At 39.8% G+C, this 12,263-nt stretch overlaps 1 protein-coding gene and 1 long non-coding RNA gene across 2 annotated transcripts in view; both read left to right on the top strand.

The window, feature by feature from the left end:
- The window catches only part of snd1 (staphylococcal nuclease and tudor domain containing 1), a 177,884-nt gene that overhangs the window by 47,299 nt on the left and 118,322 nt on the right, over positions 1-12,263 (top strand). Inside the window, exon 15 of the mRNA XM_085137231.1 lies at positions 101-242. Coding sequence (XP_084993357.1) covers positions 101-242 — 142 coding nt within the window. The remainder of the gene's footprint in view (positions 1-100; positions 243-12,263) is intronic.
- On the top strand, positions 249-7,615 carry LOC146499513 (uncharacterized). The gene is made up of 2 exons (XR_014870086.1): positions 249-6,186; positions 6,297-7,615. It is a non-coding gene; the product is annotated as an uncharacterized LOC146499513 (long non-coding RNA).

The raw sequence follows: 12,263 nt of genomic DNA, 5'->3' as shown, positions 1-12,263 counted from the left end.
AATTTGAAATGTTTTTTTTTTTTATTTTTATTCCTTCTCAAAAAGTCCAGCTGTGACTTAAATTGATGATGCCATTTCTCTTTCTTTCTTTGCTGTTCAGGAGACACAGAAAGCCAAGCAGTTCCTGCCCTTCCTGCAGAGGGCTGGCCGGTCAGAGGCTGTGGTAGAATACGTCTTCAGCGGCTCGCGCTTAAAGCTGTACATGCCAAAAGAAACCTGCCTCATCACATTCCTCCTTGCCGGTGGGTATCTTTTACCTTTCTGCCGTGAAGGTCATTTAATTTTGTGTCATCTAATTGAGTCACATCTGGGTCTTGGTGGGTATTAGTTTCTTCTGATAAAATTCCTCTCCATGTCTTTCAGTAACAGAGAAGAATTATTTTCATTTAGATTGCAGCCAGTGCAGATAGTCAGCGTCACATTAGGACACCGGATGATGCAGGGGGCAAAGGTTTAGGCTCTTCCCACTCCTCTCAGCAGCCAACCTTGAGAGGGCACAGAGGTAGCTGGGCGTGTTCCAGCCCCAGCCCACCATCTTTCAGAACACCAGTGTTGGCGTGAAACATGTGCCCCCTTTAGCCTCGCCTCCCCCCTTCTGGTGTTCTGCCAAGTTTGCAATGGACTCCCTCTCTGCTCTCCACTTGGTAGTAATCTTCATTAGAAACTGGCTACTGTTTCAAGATAAAGTGAGGGTTAAACTCCAGGTTTTTAGTGCTACACTTTATCATTTCTTTTGTGCTTCAAGTACAAAACCCGCCTTTTTGTTGTCCTCTTTTACTTTAAGTATGTGGCAAGATCATGTTGTGAAAACTGCAGTATATGTTCACAGTTAGAAAAAAGAAGAAGAAGCGGTAAACGAAGAATAAACTAACCTGTAAAGCAGCAACACAGAGAAGAATCGAAAATAAATAAAGTGCTGCTGCAGTTGCTTCATTGACTGATTAATCCCAATATATGAAACTAAACTATATACAGAAGAGTGACCAAGGGGAGAAAAACAGAAAATTTCGCTGGTTCTTTCTGCTAATATGTAAGGATGTGGTGGATTTCTTTGCAAATATCACAAATCTTTTGGCGTCTCAGATAATAAAAGTAAAAATACATGTGAAAAATATCCCACAGCTATCCCACAAATATCGCTATTGTTTGACATTTTATAGAGAATAAAATTCAGAGATTAATCTCACGTGTCCTACCTTTTGTAGACCTTTTATATTATTTTCAGTGAGAACAGCAGATGCAGATGGGATGAAATAGGGACTGCGTGATAGCAGGTCCAGTCATTTATTTCAGTTCCCCGACGGTGTTGACAGTTGGTGCTAGTAATAAAAACACAGAGACTGTATCTCTAGCAGCCACCAATGATTTGTGCATCCTTCCAGATCATGGGTGGTAGCGAGAAGGCTTACCCTTTACACAGATAATGCTCTTTTTGCAATCAAACTGTGTTTCAGTTCATCTTTATTCCAGGCAGACATTTACTCGCTAAACAGTTCCTCTTCATTCCCAGTAGAACAAACACAATATATTTCTGTCAAGACAGCCAGATTCAGTTTAATTATGCGTGGCTGACTTGTAGATGCATTAATTAATTTTGTAATTTTGTGTCCGATTGTCTTGCGATCCACTGATGGCTTTTTAAATTGCATTGTTCTGTCCACTGCCTGCACCAGGATACATGTAAATGACCCCATCAAAAGAAGCCATCTGTACACAAGACCGTATGTTTGTTGTTTTGGTCTTGCTTTTCTCGTTAGCTAAGTGCCCATAATGTAAACTCAGACCGATGTTTACATGGTATACTTTTGAAATGATTTTATTCAATCAAAGATTATTAGAAAATCTTAGGAACTGCATTAGTGCTGATGGGCACTGAGCAGACTTGATTAAAGCTGTTCCCAGAAGATGACCCATGCTGTCTTTAATACACACATTTGGTTGGATTAACCCTGATTGATAAAAATGATTCATTTCCCTACCTATTTAATGTATTTAGCTTCTCTTCCATTTAGTCCTCTGCATGAATTCAAGAGCTTACATGTGTACTTATTCTTGTTGTCTCATTTCTATTCTGTTTCTTCTTTTTCATATTATTTTTCTCCTCATCTTTAATGGTGGGCACCAGTTCCTTTCATCTATGTTGTGCATGGTTTTCTTTATGCGATAACAAATTTTAAACAGTTAGCCATACATGAAATGAAGCCCCACAGCACAAAGGACATCTTATTATCGCCGTACCTTTTAATCTCCAAGTGCGTCATATTTCTTTCCTCTTTCTCTTTCCTGTCAAAGTTATCTTGCGACGTTTTATTCGCCCATCTGCACCAAGGGCTGTGGAAAATGAGACGCACAATAAATTGGCTGCCCTCAAGCCTGTCGTGTTTATCTGCGTATGAAACTGCAGGGGCCCTTTGGACCTTTTCTCTTCAGGCTATTGCATATTTGTGACGGAAAATAAAATTAAAAATTTTTTCCGATATGTTCAGCTAGTTTGAAAGGACTTACCGTTAATGTATGTCACGTAAGAGTCGTTCATAAAAGGAGATAATTGTATACATGACAAAAGCCTTTCTGGCACTAAATTGTGCAGATTTAATATTTATGTTTTAAAGGTGTGCGATTGGAAGTTGTAACTTGATACCGAAATTAAACTGCTATTTATGCTGCATGGTACATATGTGACGTGTCGGAACAGTTACTCTAAGCCTTTATAGTCTATTATCTCTCATTACCATAACCATAAAGTTTTACAGCTGTGTCATTTTATGCTTTTGTAGGGTTAAGTATCGTCATTACTCATCACCCCATTAATTATGGATAAAAGGTTAAAGTATGTTTTCTATATGCTGAGTCCCCTTGTTTAGTAATTTGCTCCGAGTGCTATGTAAATATTCACTACATGCAGATAAAAAGGAAATCATTCAAAGGATGCTGCTTTTAAAACCTGCCCTGCATTAGTCATCTGTTTCATTAGCTGCATTTTCTTCATACTGTATTCATCAAGGCCAAATTTTTATTCTTTAACAGTGTTGTGGGAGGGCATTTAAGAACAAAGTGTTTACAGTAGCACTGCAAATGAAATCATCCCAAGGCAGTAAGTGATGTAATGGCGCAATTCAATATTACAATACCAAAACACAATTTAAGATCTCCCGGCCTGCTTAGCCAGCAGCATTTTTATTCTTTTGTTTTAGCCATGCTTATTTGTCCCGGTTTAACACTGAACCCCGCTGACTACTGCAAGGAAATTGGTTCTCCAGCGAGGTGCCTCAAAAGGCCCGGCGTCTCCTTCCTTTTCCAGAGTTTTCCTTGATGTAGAAAGACAGTTGAGGAAAGAAAGTACAGCAGCAAGTGAAGCCCATGCTTCAAACAAGACCGGAGGTGTGCTTCAGGAGTAGTTCCCCTTTAGTCTCCTGAAGCACTTTGCCTTACTTTTCTTCTTCTTTCACTCTCTGGCTGGGCACTGTCACTTCAATATGTAAGTTTGATAAAGGGTAAAGGAGTCATCCAGTTTCTAAGAGAGGGGGGTACTGTATAGGAAAGGGATTTAAGGGTGTGGTGAGGGGGTCTCGATGGATGATGAAAGGAAGAGCAGAAGTAAGATGTGGAGGCTGGAAGGACATGGAGGTTAACAAAAAGGGGATACGGTAAAAAGGAGACATAAAAAAAGCAATTCCTGTAAGGTGAATGGGAGTAAAAGATGGTTTAAACAAAGGTGGACAAAGTGGTGAAAAGGATGTAAAAGTTTATCGTCTTCAGTGGATTTCAGAGTTTGAGTTCAGAGCAGGTGAAGTGCACTTCCAGAGTTACTTGTTGTAAAGTTACGAGCAGCAAACTGTCAAAAAGATGAACCACCGATCAGACGGACACAAAGATTTCCAGTGTCAGCAAGGAACATTAGCCATCACACAGTGTTTGGTTTAGTGCAGACAAAGACTGCCCTAAACACCCGTGTGTTGGTGGTACACTTTAGTCTGAGGGCAGATTTATAAAAAGAAATAAATAAAAACAGAAAAATAAATGAGGTAGAAAATTTCAAGACACGCTATCTTAAAATGTGAACAAAAAGGTAAGCATAATCCCAACATAGTCAGGAGAGTATGTACAATAAAATGCTGTTGTGCCCTTCAGTAGAACCCAACCGATATATTGGCTAATATTAGCTACTTGCCAGTATGTTGGTATCAGCATTTCTAGCGACACATAAATTAAAAAGGAAAAAACTAAAGAAGATATGGGAGAAACACCCTTTAACCTGGCTATCGGCATGAAACAGTGATTTTCCTGATGTTGCATCACATGCTTGAAATATCACAGAAGCAACAGCATTGTCACATCATCTTAGTAAGATTCATGAAAAGCTATAACATTTTAGTGAAACCAATTTGTGTATCTGATAAGGAAAGAAAAGATCAGCTAATATGTCTATATATTTTTAAATCACCAAATATTGGTATTGGTATCAATTTTAACAATGTAGTAGTGATCAGGCTTTACTATGGATCAGGTAGATGGCTGCCCTTCCCTGAGCCTGGTTCTGCCGGAGGTTTCTTCTTATTAAAATGGAGATTTTTCCTTCCAACTGTTGCTAAATGCTTGCTCAGAGGGGGTTGTTTGATTGTAGGGCTGTTCTCTGTACTAAGGTACGGTCTCCACCTTACAATATAAAGCATCTTGAGGCGACTGCTATTGTGAATCAGCGCTTTATAAATATAACTGTATTGATCTGAAGGCCCCGAAAACGCAGATAAAGACACTTGCTGTTATGGAAGCACGGTGGTGCAAACATGCTATGAAGAAGATCCTCTGCCTGTAAATGGAGGGACAACATTGTTTATTGTACACAAACAAATATAAAATATAATTATACATACTAAATTTCCTAAATCCTAACAGATCCATGCAAAATGCAATGTGTGCTCTAGAGGAACGGCTCTAACACTGCCTAAGCTTTGTCTGAGGTAATGAGGCCTTACATTTGAAAGCCGTGTTGAGATGATGGTGAGGCGGAAAGACAGATTGAGAGGATGAAAGAGAGTCAAACAATCCAAAGATTTTTCCTAATAGCACGCTCTCGTGATCTTGCCATCAGTTGCCTGCACTCTGTGGCTTGGCCACCTGTGTGTTTATGTGTGTGTTTACCCTCGGGTAAACTTTGGCTTGGCCTTTTTGCATTAACGGAAGTGAAGGATGAGGTGGACGTATTCAAATAGGAGAAATTTACCTTATAGTCGCACACGGGGAAGGACAGCAAGGATTAATGAGATGGAAGTTCTGATGGAAGGGGTTATTGAGGAAAGGATTTTAGAGCTGAATTCACACTCACGCTTAGGCATGAACCTCCTAGTTGTTTGTTTGCCTGTTGTAAGGCTAATTATAACCTGCCAAGAGCCTGTCAAAAATTAAGAATTAGTGACTTCATAAAATAAAATGATAGACAGTAATAGCATTCATACTGAGCTGCCTTTATCTTTTAAGCATCCATTTATACCTGCAGACATGCCAAAAACAGTACATCTGGCAGGGTATGTGTAAAAAGTCGAAGGCTAATCAGCATGCCGGTTACCAGCTTAAGGATTTGTGGCGTGTTATTTGTTTGCATAAACTGCATGATGACACTAGTGCACGACAGCCACGAGAGGCACATGTCTGTAAGAAGATACTTGTCATTTTTCCTCATTACCAGTGGAAGAGAAGTTGATCCACCACTGTAATCTCTAGTCACCTGAAAGCTCACTGAATTACACAGTAAAGTTTTTGGGAGGAATTTTAACTAGATTACTAGATGCTGGCAGTGTACATAATATTTGTCACTTATATATCCAGATTGGTTCTTTTAGGTGAGCTGTAATGATTTGGAAATAATAATTATTCTTTTACGTGTTCATATTAAACAAATAAGCGGCTAAAGTTTGACATTTTTGAAATTACGTTAACTTTTGCTGTACGCTGTACGACAGGATCACTATTACCTTCATGTCTTCCTGTGAAGAATGAAATTGGTTCAAGGTCGTTAGCTTGGTTATAACAAAGATTTAAAGCAGGGTAAATGCTTAGCTTTATATAAAAGATAGATGTAGCCACTGTGCCCCTCACATTTGTTTTTATCCTGTTTTTGAATCTTTAAGTGTGACATTTTGACAGTGTTTAGCTTGTTTGTTTTTTTTAAGCATGACGATGAGCAGGGTTTGGATGTGAAGCAAAGGAAACTGATCACTCATAAGTTACTTACTTGAGCAGGGTTTGGATGTGAAGCAAAGGAAACTGATCACTCATAAGTTACTTACTTGAGCAAGGTTTGGATGTGAAGCAAAGGAAACTGATCACTCATAAGTTACTTTTATCCTTTACAAAGCTGCCAAATCCATTTTGCTGTAGTTAGGATAATAGTTTTTTTTTTTTTTTTTAAGTAAGTTATTCTATAGTGAATATGAATTTAAACTAGTGACTGAGACTATAAACTCAGTAGGGTGGGTTTTTACTGCGGTAATGCATCAGGAGAGAAGTAGTCATTTTCTCTGCACTGTGCAAAAGTCTTGAGCCTCACATCATTTCTTTGTATTTTGCTAGGGAAATGGAAAAGAGATAGAAATAAAGTATAGAAGTTCTAACAAACTGGAAAGTCAATATTTGGTAAGACTTAAAGTCTCTTAGGCAGGCCTTCTTGTAATTTAGTAGTCTTTAGGAAGGCTTTACAAGGCTTTGTGAAGGATATTCAACTCTTCTTTGGATGTTTGCTGCCTTTTGATTCCACACTGCTTTAATATTGTTAAGGTCCAGGGTCTGGGGAGGTCAATCCATGACTATTACATTGTCTAGGTTTGCTTTTACTGCATCGGCAGCAAGTTAAAAATTTGAAAATTCAATCATTGCCAATTAGGCACTTTCCAGACATTTGACTAAACTTTTATGCATTCCTAATTCTATTCTAAGCCCCAAACCACGACAGAGCCTCCACCATGTTTACCAGATGGCATTTGACCCTCACTTTTGTACTTCTCTCCTGATGTTGTCCATACTTACTGATGGCTATTTGGACCAAAAATGTTTACATTTGGATTAATCACTCCACAAGATCGATTGCCACCGATTTTCAGTTCCGTCCTTGTGTAATTTGGCACTCCTCAGCCTTTTTTCTCCCTGCTTTTTCCTTGAGATTGGCTTCTTGACAGACACCCTTCAGAACATTTCTGATGATGCTTCAACAAACAGCAGATAAACAGACAGGTCCTGTGTCAGGTTTTTCCCCTGTTTCTTAAAGCCATGACTTTCCGATGCTGCTCATCTGCTGTAAAGCCTGGAGAACTGTTGCTCAAAACTACTTTACAAAATACAAAAAAGTCTGTTTACAGTTTATTTTGCTTTTAATGAGCCAATGTAAACCATATACAATCTGACTTTAATTCAAGCTCTATCTTTAATCTGGCTATTTTAAACTAGTGCAGTGGCCCCTTGGAAAGAATACAGGTTCAAAGCACTTGAGCAGTGGATTCATTTTTCAGACCTACAGTCTGTGGTTGTATTTTGTTTAGTATTCACAACCCACACAGCAACACAAACATATGTTGAAGTTTTAATATCTTGGCTTCAATGTAAGCGACTCGTGATTTTTATTTTTATTTTCCCTTCTTCTTCTCTGAAATGACAGTGGGCACAGAGAGTACTGTAAATGCTTAAACGAATGAGATTGTCATCTTTCTTGGTTGTACGACAGAAACAGTTGTCAAGAGAAAGCCGAAGTGGTTTAGCTTGCGCGTGTGTGTTTCTGCCACAAGGTTAGAAGATTGAATTTGGTTCCATACATCTTATGTGCGAGCCCTTTTTATCGATTTATAGCAGAACGTATAGAAACAGTTGCGCCTCGTGTGGAGAATGATTGTGGCAGAGAGTGATGGAGAATTTGTGAGGACCTGTCTGGATGGAGGGATAGTGTTTTGGTGCGAGGCAAAGGAGCTTAAAGTGTGTGTGTGTGTGTGTGTGTGTATATGACTAAGCAGGAAAGGTGTTTTTAGCTAAGGGGGCAGGCAGTATTTCATCAGTCATGTTGCTCACCCCAAATCACAGATTAAAAACATCTTCACCACAGGGCCACCCCACCCGTCTCTGAGCCTGAGCTCTGCAGTAGGGAAGGAGGAGGAAGTGAGGCGGGGGTTGGGGGGGGCAGGGATTGGGGGTGATACAAAACTACAGCATTACTAAATGAAACTGCTGATAGCTTGTCATCTTTTACGAGTCGAGTTGCAGCATTTGGAAACGACAAATTAATTCTTTAATCTGCTCATTCGATTGTGCGTTAATTTGTTCCAAAATGAACCAGTCATTCATTACTAACAGTCCTTCCGGAGCTGTCTCTAAAGTCTGGCTGAGACATTTAAAAATGCAAAATCCAATGCCCGTGTCTTACACATCAAATCTAATGATTGATGGTGGATTGACAAGTAGGCAGGCACTGCAGGCAATAATGAGGAGCAGCTGTACAGCAGCATCCTGTCTGTGTGTGTGTGTGTTGTTGGTTTTTTTTTGCTTTTGTATATAGTGTGATGTCAGGACGATCAGTGTATGTCGTGTTTGTCTCGGAGATAAGATGGATATCCTGCAGTTTGACCCAGATGTTTATCGGGGTGTCAGGCGTGAGTTATGTATCGTGGCGCAGGTTAAAATTGGCTATGCTAAGTGACTCCCTGGTTTGGTCTAAATGCTGCAGGGAGGAGACTACAGTATGTGTGAGTAAGTCACAGGATATTGAGTGCAGTTAGGTCATTTGAGGGGACAATGCAGTGTGTATTTGTTTGCAGATACGTCTGACTTGATTAGTTGGACTTCACATTTAGGATGCATGCATTAGGGTTTAAGAAATTCTAGCTACTTGTTAGAGGTTTGCTTTAGTTGGTTTGAAATCGTTTTCCCTGCATGCCTGGAAATTCCTTGTACTTTGTGTACTTATACAATTAAACCAGACTTCTTAATGTTTCGTCTTTTCTGCGGATTATGCTAGGGGGGTGGGGGTAAAACCCTACATTTCCAGCCCTTATCTTAGCTTTGGCCAATTCGAGCAGACACTAAAATATCTCTCCCTCTCCAATTATTTCATATACCAATTTTTGCTAACTGCTTGCAGTATTTGCAAGCCGTTAACAGCCTTTCCTCTTGTCTTTTTCTCTCCCCCCCCCCCGACATCCCTTACCTCTCCTCCTGTCTTTGTTCAGGCAGCGTTGTAGCTACAGCGTCCCTTGTGGAAGTCCTGTCCTGGTCCACTTCTATAAATACTTTCAAATGATCTTGGCCATCAGTGTCTCCTCCTCCTCCTCCTTCTCTCTGTTTTACTGGAGGCTTTATTTTCTTTATGTTCTTGTTAATGTTTGAAAATAGACAAATACTTTGGAGAATATGCACAACAACTATGATACTACTGAATTATTGTATGCTATAATTAAAAAAACCCCAGATGTTTCTTAATTTTAAATATATTTATTGTTAGTCTTTGGCATTTCATAGCTTTAAACTGTCTGACAGTTAAGTATATTGTAATTTAAAGGAGCTTGCAAAGAAAAGCGTCTGGACTTCTTGAAGACGTGTGTGTTGCTGGGTCTGAAGTACACCGGGATGTCATGCTTGGAGAAAACCCTCCTGAGTTTCTCTGAGGGTTTTCTCCAAGCATGACATCCCGGTGTACTTCAGACCCAGCAACACACTCAGACAAAAACTGGTTCACCCGAAAGACAAAACGCCAAAACACAGACTTAACAATGTGGTGTATGCCGTACAGTGCAGCAAGGAATGCCCAGACCTCTACATTGGAGAGACCAAACAGCCACTTCACAAGCGCATGGCACAACACAGAAGAGCCACCTCCACAGGACAAGATTCAGCTGTCCATCTGCATCTTAAGGATAAAGGACACTCTTTCGAGGATGCCAATGTTCACATTTTGGACAGAGAGGACAGATGGTTTGAAAGAGGAGTGAAAGAAGCCATCTATGTCCACTGTGAGCGACCATCTTTGAACAGAGGCGGTGGTTTACGACACCAACTCTCTGCCATCTATAATCCAGTTTTGAGATCCCTTCCCAGACGCCTTAACGCCCACTCACACCCTGGGCCATCTGATCTCAGGAATTCGCATGATAAGGTGGGGCCAGGTTTCACAATGAACTCACCCGAAACTCTGGCTGATTGGGACCCACACCCAGTTCCACACCTTGGCTCAGGCGATTAGAGGATCATCAGGGGGTCCTTTTGTCCCTCTGTGGGGGGACACTCCCACCAGGTTTATATCTGGGACTCTCCACCATTTGACCTTAGAACTGAAGAAGCCTCTCGGATGAGAGGTGAAACGTCTTCAAGTAACTTAAAGAAGTCCAGACGCTTTTCTTTGCAAGCTCCTTTGACTACGATGACCTGGATGACTGAGAACCTTCACAGACATATATTGTAATTTAAACATCATGACCTTGAATTACTCAGGAACATGATATTTGAGCTGCAGTGAAACGATGCAAACTTCACTGTAAAAGAGGAAATCTCACGTGTCTGTTTGGCTTTAAAGCTAGCTGTTGGACACCTTAAGTCTTGAAGAAGGTTGACTCAACAGTTCTTCGTAACCCTTGGGTGCTGACTGTCCTGTGGCCTCATTTTTGCCTTTCCTGGGCCATTTTCCCTTCCCTGCCAGTGTGAATGCGCTGATGTCTTCTGTTCTTGTTCTCATAAATGGGACATGGTCACACAGGGAACAGAAAGTACTAAACAAAAAGATGAGATTTAAAAAAAAGTCAGTTGGTCCTTCAGTCGAGTCTTTTTCTACTTCTATACATAAACAGTAATGTTAATGTTTTGGCAGTTAGAAAGTTTATAATGACTTCTTAGAAAGGACAAATAAATAAAATAACCTTATAAATTGCAGTAGCCAGTGTTTACACACTTTATAGGTTCATAGTGTCTTAGATTAATGACCCTGTAAACTAGGGATGGGCATTTCAAGTAACATCATTATTCTTTGAAGACTTAACATCCCTCTAATATATTTGGCCATAGTTGTGATAGACTTGCAGCATGCTATCTTAAGCTGGTGGAGTTCACGCTGGATGTAATTTTGTTCATTTTAAAAGCTGTTAAATGGCTCTCGCTGTGGCCCACACATTTTATTGGTCTGGGGTCTGTTAGTTAGCAGAGAAACACATTCTTCTTTTTTTTTTATTGTTAAACAGTAGTCCAAAAACAGCTTCTCTGTGTGTTACCACCACCTTTTAGTGGTAGAGGTAGGAAAAATATAAACTCACTGACCACTTTATTAGATTTAGCTTTGTGACGTGCCATGTTCAGGGTACGTTGTGGTCTTAAAGGGATGGATGGACATTATCAGCAACAATACTCATGCAGACCTTTACACCACCACCCTCAGTGGGAACTATTGATACAAGACTAGATGGATTCATACGTTCATGTTGTTTATGCTTAATTCTGACCATCTGAATACTGCAGCAGAAATTAAGACTTACCAGACAAGGCAACATTTTTCCAATCTTCTGTCATCCAGTTTTGGTGAGACTGTTCTTAGTCAGGAGTGGTCTTCTGCTGCTGCTGTAACAAGCTGGTCTTCTGCCTACCTTGGCTGTAACAAGTAGTTATTGCACTTACTTTTGTTTTCTTATAAGCTCAAAGCTATCTATTGAAATACTCATACAAGCTAATCTGGCACCAACAACCACATCACGTTCAAAGTCACTTAAATCCCCTTTCTTGACCGTGTCTGCATCAAGAAATGCGTTAACTACATATTTATATTAACTAGCTTTTAAGCAGGTATACCTAATAAAGTGGCTGCTGATTGCATATTTAAAAACAAATAGTCTCTGAAATAAAGCATTTTTGTATATATGAATTTGAAAACATTTATAAAAAATGGATATAATTTATTATATCCATTTTTTAGGGAGGAATTGCATATGGTGAATAAAGCCTTCAGATTTAAAGATTTATCTTTAAATTTGAAGGCTTTATTCACCGTATGCAATTCCTCCCTTAATCTAACACACATGAGCTTTTCTGTTCCATACACACTTTTTTCCCCTTCAGTTTTGCACACAATCTCAGCAGCATATACCTCTGCGAATCTCAAATGCCTCTTATAGAAATACATCATCATTCAGAAGTTCTCCAAGGGAGCACAAGGAGACCATAAATAATACTTATGAGGACCAGGAGTGAGATTCAAATCCCAGGATAGTATTAGAGGGAGATGGCCAACGCTGAGCACTAAGTCACCA

The sequence above is a fragment of the Neolamprologus multifasciatus genome, chromosome 17 (assembly GCF_963576455.1).
Source record: "Neolamprologus multifasciatus chromosome 17, fNeoMul1.2, whole genome shotgun sequence".
Taxonomy (NCBI): Eukaryota; Metazoa; Chordata; class Actinopteri; order Cichliformes; family Cichlidae; genus Neolamprologus; species Neolamprologus multifasciatus.
The sequence above is the reverse complement of the archived record's forward strand: the minus strand, read 5'-3'. Positions and strand labels throughout refer to the sequence as shown.